Raw genomic sequence first — 13,462 nt, 5'->3', positions numbered from 1 at the left:
GCTCCGCCTACTGTTACAGTCCGTCGGGGAACAATGACGTCCCTCCGCCGGCCTCTTGCATCCGGGGCCCGGCGCCGGCCGGGCAGGCGGGCGGGGGGAGGAGAGGAGGCGGCGGCGGCGGCGGGGGGAGCAGCGAGCGCCTCCGGGTCACACGGGGACCGGCACCGCCCCTGTGCCGCGGCCGGGAGCCGCTAGAGGGGGCTCGGCGACCCCCGGTCCGGGCGCGGGGCTCACGCGGGCTGCGGGCGGTGCCGGTCCCCGTGCGGAGGGGAGGGGACGCTCCGCTCCCCGCCGCAGACCTTCGGTACGAGCTCCTGCCCGCCCGTCCCCGCCTCTCGGACCGAAGGTTCCCCTCTCGGGTCTATCCCTCCAGTCCATGTTTTATCTCTCCGCGCTCAAAGAGCGGCCATAAACGCTGGCCCGGCCCCCGGAGCCGCCCACGGCGGGCCGGGCGGGCCCCGCCGGCCGCGGCGGATGGGATCCCGGTGTCCGGCATGTGATGAGGGGCGGGAGGGCTGCGGCCATGCGGGCGCCGGTGCCCGCCATCGAGTTCCCTGAGGAGAGCCCGGAGCCGCGCTTTGACGGTAAGCGGGGCCGGCGGCAGCCCTGTGGGTGAGCGGGGAAATCACGCCTTTCCCCCGGCTGGCAGGGAGGGTAGGAGGATGGAACCGTCGCCTTCCTCTTCCCGTCCTTCCCCAGCGCTCTGAGGCGCGGGGGTGATGCAAGAGCGGGCAGGCCCTCAGCAGCGCCCTGCCCTGAGGCCGCCGTGCGAGCTCCCCCTGCCTCGGGCTGGGGCGCCTCGGCCTCCCCGGGTAGCTGCTTTCCGAGCACACTTAAAAAAATTAATTATGTTCCTAATTGGCCTCTTAAAGCTACTCGCTCAGTTGGCAGCTTGGGTGCTGCCTCTGTGGGCCGGGGTTGTGATGAAGCTGTGTGGCTGTACATTGTTTTCATGTTTAGGTAAATGGGTGTGTACTGAGGCCAAAGTTCATTCGCCTGACTGTCCTCTTCCAGATTCGGATGTGCCGGCGGAGCTACGAGTTGCAAACGGGTCGCAAAAATTTGTGAAGTTCACTTCGACCATCCAAAACCAGCTGCTGCTTGTGTCACTGCTGGAGCATCTCTGCCACATGTACACACACAACCCCGTTCACTCCAGGGGTTTGTTCCGAAGTCAGTAAGAAGAGTTCATTCGTGTCTCTCAAACTGCCTCACTGCGCTGTGTACCAGACCCTTCTGAGTAGAGTTACAGTGTAATACCAATACAAAGCTGTAGGTTTCATCCCGCTGAGACAAGAATGATTCTGTGAAGAGGATGAATAGCTTAAATCAACTAAATTGGCAATGACACCGTGTCTTATTTTTGAAAACAGTAACAGAATATTGCTGTAGATGTAAGGATCAGACAGTTCTGTTTCAGCTAGATCGTGTGAGTTGCATCATGAGAAGGGTAGCAGGGTAAATTATGTTACTGTTATATGTAATCTAAAAATGCTGGTAGAAGAGGAATTTAATAAAATATTTTACAAGAAGTAGTTGCAGTAGAGTCTTCACTAAATATTTCAAAATTATATTCTGTAAAAATCTGGGTCAATACCTTTACAAGTTCTTTATTTTGCCATAAAGTCTCTTGATATCATTCAAGGAATTCACATTTTTTAAAATACCTTCTTGGTATATGACTTACCATGGCTATTTTGTTCATTTAGGCGTGCACTTAGTACATTTAAGAAAGCATATCCAAGGGTTTTGTCCTTACTTTACATGACTGTAGAAAATAAAATGTAATGTGTTTTTCATAGTTAAACTTATGCCATTTATAGCATCACAGTTGCACCCATCTCCAGGATTTATGAGGGTTTGTTTGCCAGAGTTGTTTTACTCCATATGAAAAAGATGAAGTGTTGTAAGGGAGTGACTTCATTCTCTATTATGAGTATGTGCACAAGTTTGGAGGGAAATTAGAAAATCTTGACATTACCACTTCTGATTATAAATCCATCCTAATAATTGTGAACCTGCTTTGACTTTTTTCACTGATCAAAATCAGTCCAAAAGTGAAATGTAAGTGAATGGGTGAAAGTGAAAATGAAAGTGTTTGTTTAACTCATCTGCTGAGGCGAGGAGGCAGAGGGAGATGCAGTTGTGACCTTGGAACACAACAAATAATTGTATTTTGTGAAGGGATTCCCATTGAGCAGCTCTAGTTTGGTTTGAATTAGTTTAAATTGCTAAGGGTACAGGAACAGCACTAGAGTAGGAAGGATTATTCAGTTTTTCAGTCATGTTATATTCCAAATAAGATTTCATGTTTTAAAACTTTCATGGTCTTATTGGATGGCTTTATTTAATATTTTTCTGTCCTTTTCTCTGTTCCTTTGTGCAGTTCTTCGTCAGACTTTCACAAGAACAGGGTTACTCTCTCCTTTTGTCTTTTGTGATGAATTTAGTACTATAAGACTGCAGCACAACAGAGCCATTACTGAACTGATGAAAGCAGCTAATCAACAAGTGCTTAAAGGGGTAAGCTTTGTTACATGGCTTTGGCAACCTCTGCAGTAAGGAGCTTTTGTTTAGGGATTCTTTTCATATTGGATTGGGTCTTTTTTATAATTATACATTATAATTATTTTATAATTCCTTAGCTCTTTGGAATGGCATGCTCTGGTTCTGTAGGTGCAAACCAGTTTTTGAAGCCATCAATATTTTGTACCTTGTTAAAGAGTAATAATTTAAAATGTTTATAAACAAAGGCAAGGTGTTGCTAACACTCTCATGTTTATATTAGTGGAGGGTGTAGTTTGTGTGCTTGTACTTCAGGCTGAATCAGACCTGTTTGCTTATCTTGCTGCTTGAACTAAGCTAGTTAATTTTGTTTTAAGCACATTTTAGAGCCCATATTTGATCCTGTTTGCCAGCACAACTCTAAAAGGGCAGTAATCTCTCCAGCAGAGATATGTTAACAGATGACCAGTGGGATAATAGTACTTTAATTTGTTGAAGCTCTCTGCAGCATGTGAATGTCTGTCAGAACCTCATTTTCTTCCAAGGAGGTTGCAGTTTCTGTTCTGATGAAGCTGTCCATGCCCCTGGCACAGCAGACCTGTTATTCTTTTTATATGGCATGTTTTTATGTTGGATTTTGTTGTTTCATAGGAACTTGATAACGGAGAGCCTCTTGCAATTGGGTATGTATTCAAAGCATGTAGAAATACTAAATTGACTCCTTCCTTAAAGTTCTTTGCTCCACTCTGAATTTAAATAATACTACATTTCATATTTGGCTGTGAAACAGAAAAAATGGTAAAGGTTTTTCCAAATTCTCAAAATGATGTGGTGATAATTCGTTCTTCAAAACAAATCTTGCAGTCAGTGCCACAGTTTAGGAAAACAAGATTTATCAGGCATCAATGTAAAAGAAATAATCTGAACACTTCTGTTCAAACAGAGTGTGGATTTGTAGCACATGTGCATGCTCTTCAGTCTGCTGGTTTCAGTATTTACTGAAACTCAGGCTGGTTCAGTATGGTAATGTGAAAGTACTTTCCTCTTCTTTCCATAACATGAATAATATTTTTAGCATGTGTACAGCTGTATCTTACTTGTAAGTTGTAATTTAGTTTAATGCAGCCTAACTTTTCTCAATTAGGGAAAAAGAAGTTCTGTTTGAAGCACAGACTTCACGATACTTGAATGAATTTGAGGAGGTTGCAAGGCTAGGAAGTGGAGGATATGGCAAAGTATACAAGGTATTCTTTACCTCCCATATAAAACTACCCTGTTTATATCTGTTTTTTGTTGGAATTTGGAGTTACTCTTCTAGCTGTACTGCCAAATGTTTTTGAATAGAAGAGGTGCAAATCTGTACCTTAAAAGAAAGTTGGTGTTTCATTTCAAAAGCTGCTCAGTTGCAATGAGTTTTGTTTGCCAGAAGCAGGATATATCAGATGTTTTACTTTGTGTATTTTGACCCTTTTAAAGTGAATGAAAGCTCCTTATTTGACATGTGAATTATTATGATATATTGACTCTACACAGCATCAGAAGTGATTGGTCTGCACTCCCCAATGCTTCAGTTGTGGCTGCTTTTAAAAAATGAGCATAAGCTGTCCAAGCCAATGTTGAATTGTACTAAGTACTTGTAGTTTATGGGCAGCCCAAGGTTCCCTATGAGATATGTGCCATGTGGAAATGACAAATGGGGTCTCACATATTTATTGAGGACTTGTTAAGCCATTATCAGGACCTGTATGGCAGCAGGGGCCTAATCCCAGTTTAATTCCCTGATACAGGTGATATTCCATAGGAGTGGGGTGCAGAAGTAAAATTTTAGAAAATAGTGGGTTCAAAAGGATTGAATTAATCTAAGCACATTAACATCTAATTTTCTCCTATTGCAATTGTTTTCAGGTCAGAAACAAGTTAGATGGTCAGTTCTATGCTATTAAAAAAATCAAAATTAAGAAGGCTACAAGAAGAGATTGCATGAAGGTATTCTTCTTCCTGTGTTTTGTCCCTGTTTTAACTCCTCTGTAGCTTATTCTGTTCCAGTTTATTAATGTAGCTAATACAAGTTTTTATGCATTCTGAATTTCCAAGGGTTTGAGCCTATCAGTACCTAGTAGAAAAAACTAAATGAGACACATTGAAGTCCATTAAAAGAACTGTTTAATTACTTGAATTTGGTAATCTCTGCAATGATGAAAATCAATTTGTTTTAAAACTTTCACTTTTTTTCTGTTACTGTAACAATTTCATCTGCTCTTTCTCTCTAAGAAACTTACTTTTTGTTACCTTTTGTCTTCACTAAGCACACAAAATAAAGGAGTGTCACACTGGGGTTTTTGGTCTTTTTAGGTGCTCCGAGAAGTCAAAGTACTGGCTGGGCTGCAGCATCCCAATATTGTAGGCTATCACACTGCTTGGATGGAGCAAGTTCAAACAGTACATCCAAAAGGAAAGTACAGCTCATTGTGTAATTCTTGCTTGCATCTTACAACCTCTGTACTGCTATTTTCAGGAGACCATTACTTCTCTGATAAAATTACTATTTTTTTCCCCCTCCTTAAAAGAACTAAAAGAAAGGGAAATTGCAGGTGATCACCAGGTCCTTCTGTGCATTCAATCCCTCCTTACCAAATAATTTATCTGTTACTTAGTGATTAATTGGGAACTGTGGAAATATCTGCTTTACCTGTGGTAATATATGAGGAGGAATTTAAAGTTGTGTGAAGGTCAGTGAAATCAGTGAAAACCTTTTAATGCAAGAAGTGGTGAGTTGATGAGGAGAAGGATGAAGGCTGAGGAATGAGCTGCCTCACATAGTGGGGAGAAAGTGATGAATAGGACAAAAACCCCACAAATTTGCAACTGTGTTGTGAAGTCTCAGAGATGTAACAACACTAGGAATAAGCAACCCAGTATGCTTCTCTTCTGATCTGGAAAAGATCTAAGAAAAACTGAAAGAACCTGGAAATACATACTCTTAATGATAACCCCCCCACCAAAAACTCTTTATTTTGCTTTCCAAGTTAGACTTTTAAAATTTGATTAATTGTGTTTCATAGTCCTGCACTGACAAATCAATTGGATTTTTTTGTGTATCAGCTACTGTCTGTAACTGTTGAGAATTTATCTACTTTTGTGTTATTTTACACCTTCTTCTTGGTTTTTCTCTTCAGGTTCTTTGTTCTCAGCTCTTTGCACACTCTGTCCTTTGGTCCCTTTGTAACCCTAATCCATTGGTCCCTTTCTAGTCCTTTCCTGGAATGCCTTTAGCAATTAAATCTTTTGATCCTCTCTTAGTGGGAGGTTTGGTTATGCTCTGTATAACTTTATTGCTTTCTAAGTCACTGACTTATTGCCCAGCCAGCCATAAGCACAAAAGAAAAGGCATAAGTGCATAGGAAGTTGACAGTAGAGTAAAACAGGCAAAACTTTTTAACCAATGATCCAGAGAATCAAGGGAAGCAATTGTTTAATGCTGGGGGTCCTTAATAAGTATTTAATGGTGGTAATGGAATTGCATAATGAAATCTGCAGGTAGCTTCTGTGGTACTTTATGGTTTCTCTTGTCTTACAAGATTGATGTTTTGTATTTGCTTCTGTGTCCTGAAACAGCTTTTTCATGTAAAAATACAATTTTAATGACAATTATTTCCAAGATATCAAGTGTCTTCAAAACAGCAGCAGTGTGATGTGAAGGGTGATGCCTTGTGGAGCTGCTTCTTTAACTGTGTGTTATTCTATACATTGTAAACCCTTGCTTTGAACAGGCTGACTTCTGAAAGATCAAGTCTAAGTAGATATTTATGAAAGCCCAGTACAACCCTTTTATTGACTTTGTACAATGTATATTTTCTTTTAATTTAAAGATTAAATAATTACATGTTAGGGTAGCTTCTTAGTAGACTTAACAAGTCCCTTTTGCAGCAGCAGAAGTAGAGATAATCTAGAGCTATCCACAGGTAACAACGTTAAATTAAGTGAGGTGCTCTAGCTTAAATGGTAATTTTTAGTAAATATGTGGATACATTCTTTGTTTTATGAAATACCATATTTATCTTTGCATCCAACAGGTAAAACAATAATGGAGTTGCAGCCACTGGTTTTGGAGCAAAAGAATAGCAAGTGAGTATTACTAATCTCAGTGGTAACAAATTCAGCTTTAACTTCAGCTGTGTGTCTGAGCCATTGCTGTCTGGGACAGCTGTCCATAATACCTGCTGGTAGAAAGGATTAAATCAGCTGGAGCCTGCACTGAAGTTATGTAATCCTGGAGTTTTATGTGAGGAAGCAGCTGAGCTCTTACTTGGGAATGCTGTTTGCAGTTGGGGAAAAAAATCAGTATGGTGTATCACAGATGGTATGAAACTGTGTACTTATTTGAATTTCTCTGCCTTTGTTGTTTTCAGTGATCACTGTCACATCCAGAGTGTGGAAAGTGATAGTTCAATTATCTTTGCTGACCTTACCTCAGAAGAAAAGAAGTCCTGTCACAGTACCAGTCTTAAAAATGTGCATAGAGAATCAGTGCAGAATATGGATGTGAGGAATGACTTTACAAACAGCAATAGCAAAGAGTGTGTGAAACCAAATAAAGGTGAATTATCCACAGAACTACGAGGAGGCTTTGTAAATAGTGATAACAGTTTATCAAGTGATGTGGACAGTCATTCAACATGGGGACCTCATTCCAGTCTGGATCAAGGTGCTAGCACTGAAAGTGAGTCCAGCTCTGAAAGCAAGTCCTGCTCTGAAGGATGCTCCAAAAATGAGGTAGCGCTCTGTGGAGACTTTGAGGTAAATACAGTTCTCTTTAAGTGTCCTTATCTGCTGTCTAATTTGGTGATGTTTTTAAAGCAGTTCAGTAGACAGAGAAAATGAATTATTTATAACAATAAATTTAGAAGAATGGAATGACTGCAAGTAGAGCCAAGAGTTCAAACAAATTTTATTATGTGGGTAACATCGTTGCAAGGAAGCTGACCAGAGGAGCTGGCAAAGCTCAGCATCTATGAGGAACTTCCCATGTGCTAGGCCCTCTTGAGTCCTTTCAAAGTACCTGCATGAATAAAAAGTAGTACTTAAACAGCCTCATCAAAATTGAAAATCTTTAGCTTTTAGTAATGAAAGGTAAAGCAGCTATTAATGGTGAAAGTGTGTTGATATGTCATGTGTGCCCCTGCAGTGTAGGAGTACATGGGAAGGAGATAAAAGCAGATTTGAGCAGGGAGTCACTTGTGCTTCTAAAACCTTGTTGACATTTATACCACACCACTGATGTGTTTTGTATAACAAGCCGGCTCTGGAGTGCTTCAAGCTTTTGCTATCACTTGGAGTTCCCTCTTGCAGGAAACCCAGTTTTAAAGGTGTCTGCTTGAGTTGTCCAGGTTATCAGATGAACTGGTCCATTATCAGAAATTGAGCTGTATATTTATGGTAATAAATCAAACAGTCGGACTCAAAGGCCTTTTCCAACCTAAACAATTCTGTCATTCCATAAAATTCTGTATGAAGAAGTTGATTTTTTTCCTGCTATTTTATATGGATTAAGCTGGAATAACCTCTGTTTAGTATTTCTAGAAGGTTTCAAACTCTAATTTGAATATCAACGATACATCTGGCAGTTTTGTTAGCATTTATCATATAACAATTGTTAAATTTGAGAAACAAGCAAAAAAACTCTCCAAAACTAGATAGCATTGTTGCATCTGCTTCTTGAGTGCAGTAGATTACTAATACTATACTTGATGTCCTTATGGTACCTGTTTTTATTTAATAAATTTTGGGTTTATTTACTTTAAAGAAAATAACTGAGGAGATACTGTTCATGTTACAATGGCAAAATTATGTACAACTATTTTTCTGTTAGGTGGAGTATCACTTGATGCTTCATATACAAATGCAGTTGTGTGAAATATCCTTGTGGGACTGGATTGCTGACCGTAATAAAAGATGTAACAAGAGATCAGAGGACACTTCTAGTAAGATTCATCTCTGTCTAATTCATTGTAAACATATAATTTTTTTTTGTAATTTGAAGTGCAGTTATCTAATTTTATTTTACTTCAGCAGCTTATAATACAGATCTTTATTAAATTCTTTATTCACTTAATCGAATAGCAGCTTGTATTGAATTTGTGCATGATAGATGTTGGTAAAAGAATTGAAATTCCTGAGTTTTAGACAGCTCTTCAAAAAAGAATGACTGAATGCCTGAGGCATAGTTTTTACCAGGGGAGATCAGTGTCTGGGCAATGCTCCTTATTTGGAACAGAGTTTTTTATTGACAGAATCTGGGGCTTCTCAGAAAGCTGGTTAAAGGCTAATTTATCTGCTGCAGAAAATACAATTATATCATTTGATCCAGACAGGTTAATTTGTAATAGGTTAAAGAATGTAACATTGACTTTTTCTGAGTGACCAGGGGTTCTCATGCCCTCCTACCAAGCAGTCATCAGCAAGTGTTGACATTTGGAAGAACAAATCCAATGCTCTTAAAGCAGTAGAGACTTGTTCCATCCTCTGGGGTGGTTGTACAAAAGCAGTTTATGCACATCAGGTTGTAAAACAAAATGTGTGATTAATGTTTTATCTTGGTTTTAATCACTATTAAGGTAAATCTGTTGTTTTCATTGATAGGGACAGGTTTACCAGTAAACTGTCAGCTGACTTCCACTAATCTCTCCTGTAATCATAATATTTTAGCTTTCATGAGTTAAATGATGATATTCCAGGAAATGACAGAATTATGACGGCATTTGAGCTTGCAAAATGCTGTTTTCACACCTTTTCATGGAAAAGGTGAATATTATCATAGGTTAGACACAAAGAGATAGAAATCCAAATGTGAGTAAATGGTGAGTGTTCAAAAAGACATGTTAAATATGGCTCATTAGAGCAGGGAGACAATGTAGTTTAATAAAACAGTAATGTGGAAAATGGTCAAAACAAGGAGGTGCTAAGTTTATTTAGGACAGCTACAGCCAGAGGAGATTGAGGAATTTCAGAGGGTAGCACAGCAGCAGAAGGATTAGGAGTAAAACAAGAAATGTGTAAAGCAATACAGACAGCATGTCACTACATAAATTATTATGATTTTATCTGGAACTGTATTTTTCATGCTCGGTCAGGACTTTCATGAAAGTAAAAAGTTTCCTAAATTCATAATCAAATAACTGTCTGATGGGGTTTGGAAGAATCTTTTCAGAAGGATATATGTTCATGTTCCCTGACCTTCCCTTTATGGAATTTTGATGTTAGTGACTTTTGGCTGATTCAAAAATAATATCTTGAGAAAAGCATATCAAAATCCATATTTAAATACACTCATTCTCTTAAAAATGGATTCCACAGCATAATAAACATAATTCAACCATAATACCACCATAATCTTACATAACTCAGTAAAACTAGGTGAAATAATTTGTTTTAAGGTCCATACCATCTTGTGGATGTTCCCTGGACAATGAAGATTTTCCAGGAGGTAGTGGAAGGAGTTTGCTATATCCACAGCATGGGAGTGATGCATCGAGACATTAAAGTAAGTTCATCAAATTATTACTTGAGGTTGAAGAAAACAAAGACAATTTACATTATGGGAGATTGAAAGCAGCTTCACAGTTGCATTAGAGATGACCTGGGCTCTTAAGAATTTAGTTGTTACATATGAGAAAATACATCATCTCCTCTACAGCAGTGCCATGCTTTCCTTACTATCAGCATAGTACTGTTACACTGACTTACAAGTGGATTTTTAGCTCTGGAGGTGTTTTCTCCTTTGAAGCCATTTTCCTTCAGAAAGAAGCATGGTCAGATTGGTTTTCTTTTGTATCAGTCTTTCCTTAATCAGGATAGGAACTTAATTACCTAAAAAAAGAATATTTTAGGTAATTACAAAAATTAACAAAATCCCTTGACTACACTTCAGTTTGCTAACTGCATACAGTTAGCTTTTGAGAATATCTTCTAGTTGCTTGCTTACTGATAGACCTGAATAGCAAGGAAGTGAATGTGTGTTTTCCTACTTTGCCTCCTACTCAGGTTTTCTGCATCTGATACAGGAGCTGTATGAAGAAATCATGATTATTAAAACTTCACATGTGGAAGCTTGGAACTACTTGAAATCACAGAGTCTTCACTCTGGATTAATTTTCATTTTTCTGTCAACTGGTCCAGGGTGAACAATTTTTCATTTTGCCTCCCCATTTAGTATCCTGCTGGCCTTATTGTCCAAAGTCTGGTAGTTACATAAAGAATTCCACAATTCCATACAGTTACTGCAGACCTGGTTTGAGCCAGTTCTCATATGTTCTTCTAATGGTGATTTTGCAGACACCTAGCAGAGACTGTAATTTCTGGGATAATATTTTAAGAAAGTCTTCCAGTGTGTGAATTTCTGAGAACAGAAGCCCAGTGGGTGGGTGTCTTGGATATGTTTTTACTTCAGTGGATATGAGAAGCCTAGCAACTTATTCCACAGTGCTGCATCTTTTAAGTTTGATCTGCACTGAATAAAGGAAAAGAGTGGAGATTGCCCATCTCTTGTTAAACTATTCACATCTCCTTTATACACTAATAAAAGACCAAGTATTTCCTTTGTGCCACCTGAACAAGTTGGGGAATTTTTCTAGGTACATAAAGCTTGCATTTCTCCTTCTTCGTGATCTTAAAACCAAAATATATGGATAAAAACTGTTTCAGTTTTCTGAGTCAGAGCTCTCAAGTCTGTCATAATTTGGCTTTTTTTTTTTCCTAGCAGCTTCTCAGAACCAAGTAGCATATTGCAGCTGCTTATCATACAGAAAAGTGTATTTTGGGTTGTATTATGTCTAGCCCAATGATATTTAGTCATCCTTCCTGCTACATCAGTTGGTCAAATTTACTGTCCACTCTGCCTGTTCCTGTTCTGCAAATTTCCCAATTTCTGTTGGGGAAAAAAATGTACTTAATATTTTCACTAAATCTTGGTTTTTTTCTGCTTTGCTTTTCCTCCTTTTTTTCCTTGTTCCAGATATGTGGCTTTTTGGCCCAAACGGGGTTGCTAACACATGATTTGGTATCAGCAATAACTATTTTTTCTCTCCCACTACTCAAAAATGGTAGTCATCTTATACCTGTGAAACGCTGGATTTACAGACTTTGAAACAGCTGAAATTTTGTAATTCTTTATATAGACATGTTTCTAAATTGTATTCTGTCTTCATTTGCAGCCTAGAAATATCTTTCTACATGGATCAGATCATCAGGTAAAAATAGGTGACTTTGGATTAGCCTGCAAAGACCTTCTTTGGGATGATGCAGACCAGGAGTTTCAGACAGAACGGATAAATGGTAAGAGAAGAAAGTGTCACGGCTTTCAGTGTTTAAGTTTCTATGGTATTAAAATCATTAAACTCTTACTTGCAAGGGTAACAACACTTGCTAAGTCTCAATTGCCTTTCAAAGGACTGACACATACGTCAGGAGTGGGGACGTGCCTCTATGCCTCACCAGAACAGCTGCAGGGATCTCACTATGATTTCAAGGTAGAGAACTTTGTTTTGTTTCTTCTTTTCTCTATTAACATGCTAGATAATAGAAATAAATCAAACCTTTCAATTGGCAAATACATAAACATTCCTCCTACTGTCACTCCTAGTGTTTTTCTTGAAACATGGATTTCAACTTCCGTTCTTGTTTGCAGTTAAAGCAAAACTTTTTTTTTGCTATGCTGATAACATAGTAAATAATATAATAATATACAGATTTGAATTTGTGTTTAGAAGTGTCATGATGCTCTTCATATAATCATGAAACTTCACTGTTGTGAAACTTTTTCATAAAATGATTTTATAAGAAAAAGAAGCCCACTAAGTTAAAACTGCAGTTATCCCAGAACTTTCTCTTCCCCCCGTTAACAGTCAGACATGTACAGCTTGGGTGTTGTCCTGCTAGAACTCTTCCAACCATTTGGAACAGAAATGGAAAGAACAGAAGTCCTTACACATTTAAGGACTTGCCAAATTCCTCACACTTTCTACAAGAAATGGCCCACTCAGGCCAAGTATGTGAAACTCCTCACCAGTCCAAGAGCTACAGAACGCCCGACGGCGGCTCAGCTTCGGGACAGTGAACTCTTCCACACCACAGACCAGGTAATGTGTGCCAGCAACCCCAACCCCTCCAGCCTAAAGCAACAGAAAAAGAAAATGCCCTTTGTATCCCTGCCTGCATTACATGTGTTTGGCTTTGAACTTAATCACACGTTCCTCTTAAGACTCTTTTTCTGATTACAGTATTTAGGCCACTGTATTATTTCTGGTGTCTTTGCAATGAGATAGCTGGTCATTAACTTTAGGCAACTTTCTGAAGACTGTACAGTTGAGAGGCATTTTTATAGGTCAGAAAAGCTTTCAAAGCTTTTCATCACATCTGCAGATTCTTCTAATAATTTTTCCTTTTCCATGCCCCACTGCTTTATGGATTTAAGTTATAGTCACTTGAATGTAGAATAGCTGAGTGCTGCTGCACAGTGTCTGTAGTGGATTGCAAGCACAATTCAAGTAGGGCAATAAGGCTTTATATCCTTGTTTAGCTATAAATGAAGTAAACTGACTCTCATTTTCAGGTTATTTCTAACCTCCAGCAGAAGGTGAGACAGCAAGAAGAAGAAATAGAGAAGCTGAGGGAGACAATAAGACAGCTTTCTGAAGAGCAAGATGAACAAACAAGACAAGGCTCTCCTGTTTAAGTACAGGAAGAACTATCCTTGATTGTGTGTTAAGTTATATAAAATGTTTCTTTTTTTACATAAAATACTTGAATGCATTTTCATTTGGCTGTCTGTTCTTAAAAGGTATTTATCCTTTTGCCTCGCCCAAAGGCTCCTGAGAAAAGAATCACTTGCAGTGGAAAAACCAAGAGCACAGGCTGTATACCGTAGACATTGAACAAACGTGTTACACAAGAGTTACAAAAA

General features: G+C 39.1%; 1 protein-coding gene across 1 annotated transcript; it reads left to right on the top strand.

The window, feature by feature from the left end:
• Positions 1-33: 33 nt before the first annotated feature.
• EIF2AK1 (eukaryotic translation initiation factor 2 alpha kinase 1) lies at positions 34-13,311 on the top strand. Its single transcript, XM_063171861.1, is given in 17 exon segments — positions 34-85; positions 88-497; positions 500-584; positions 1,015-1,173; positions 2,387-2,523; positions 3,157-3,188; positions 3,650-3,749; positions 4,411-4,491; positions 4,858-4,958; positions 6,580-6,630; positions 6,915-7,302; positions 8,375-8,486; positions 9,939-10,045; positions 11,715-11,835; positions 11,950-12,029; positions 12,405-12,638; positions 13,112-13,311. Coding segments are annotated over 17 exon segments (2,373 nt in total). The 3' UTR covers positions 13,235-13,311.
• The last annotated feature ends 151 nt before the right edge of the window (positions 13,312-13,462 follow it).

Source organism: Melospiza melodia, chromosome 18 (assembly GCF_035770615.1).
Source record: "Melospiza melodia melodia isolate bMelMel2 chromosome 18, bMelMel2.pri, whole genome shotgun sequence".
In the NCBI taxonomy this organism is placed as follows: domain Eukaryota; kingdom Metazoa; phylum Chordata; class Aves; order Passeriformes; family Passerellidae; genus Melospiza; species Melospiza melodia.
This window is presented reverse-complemented; position numbering and strand designations above follow the sequence as displayed.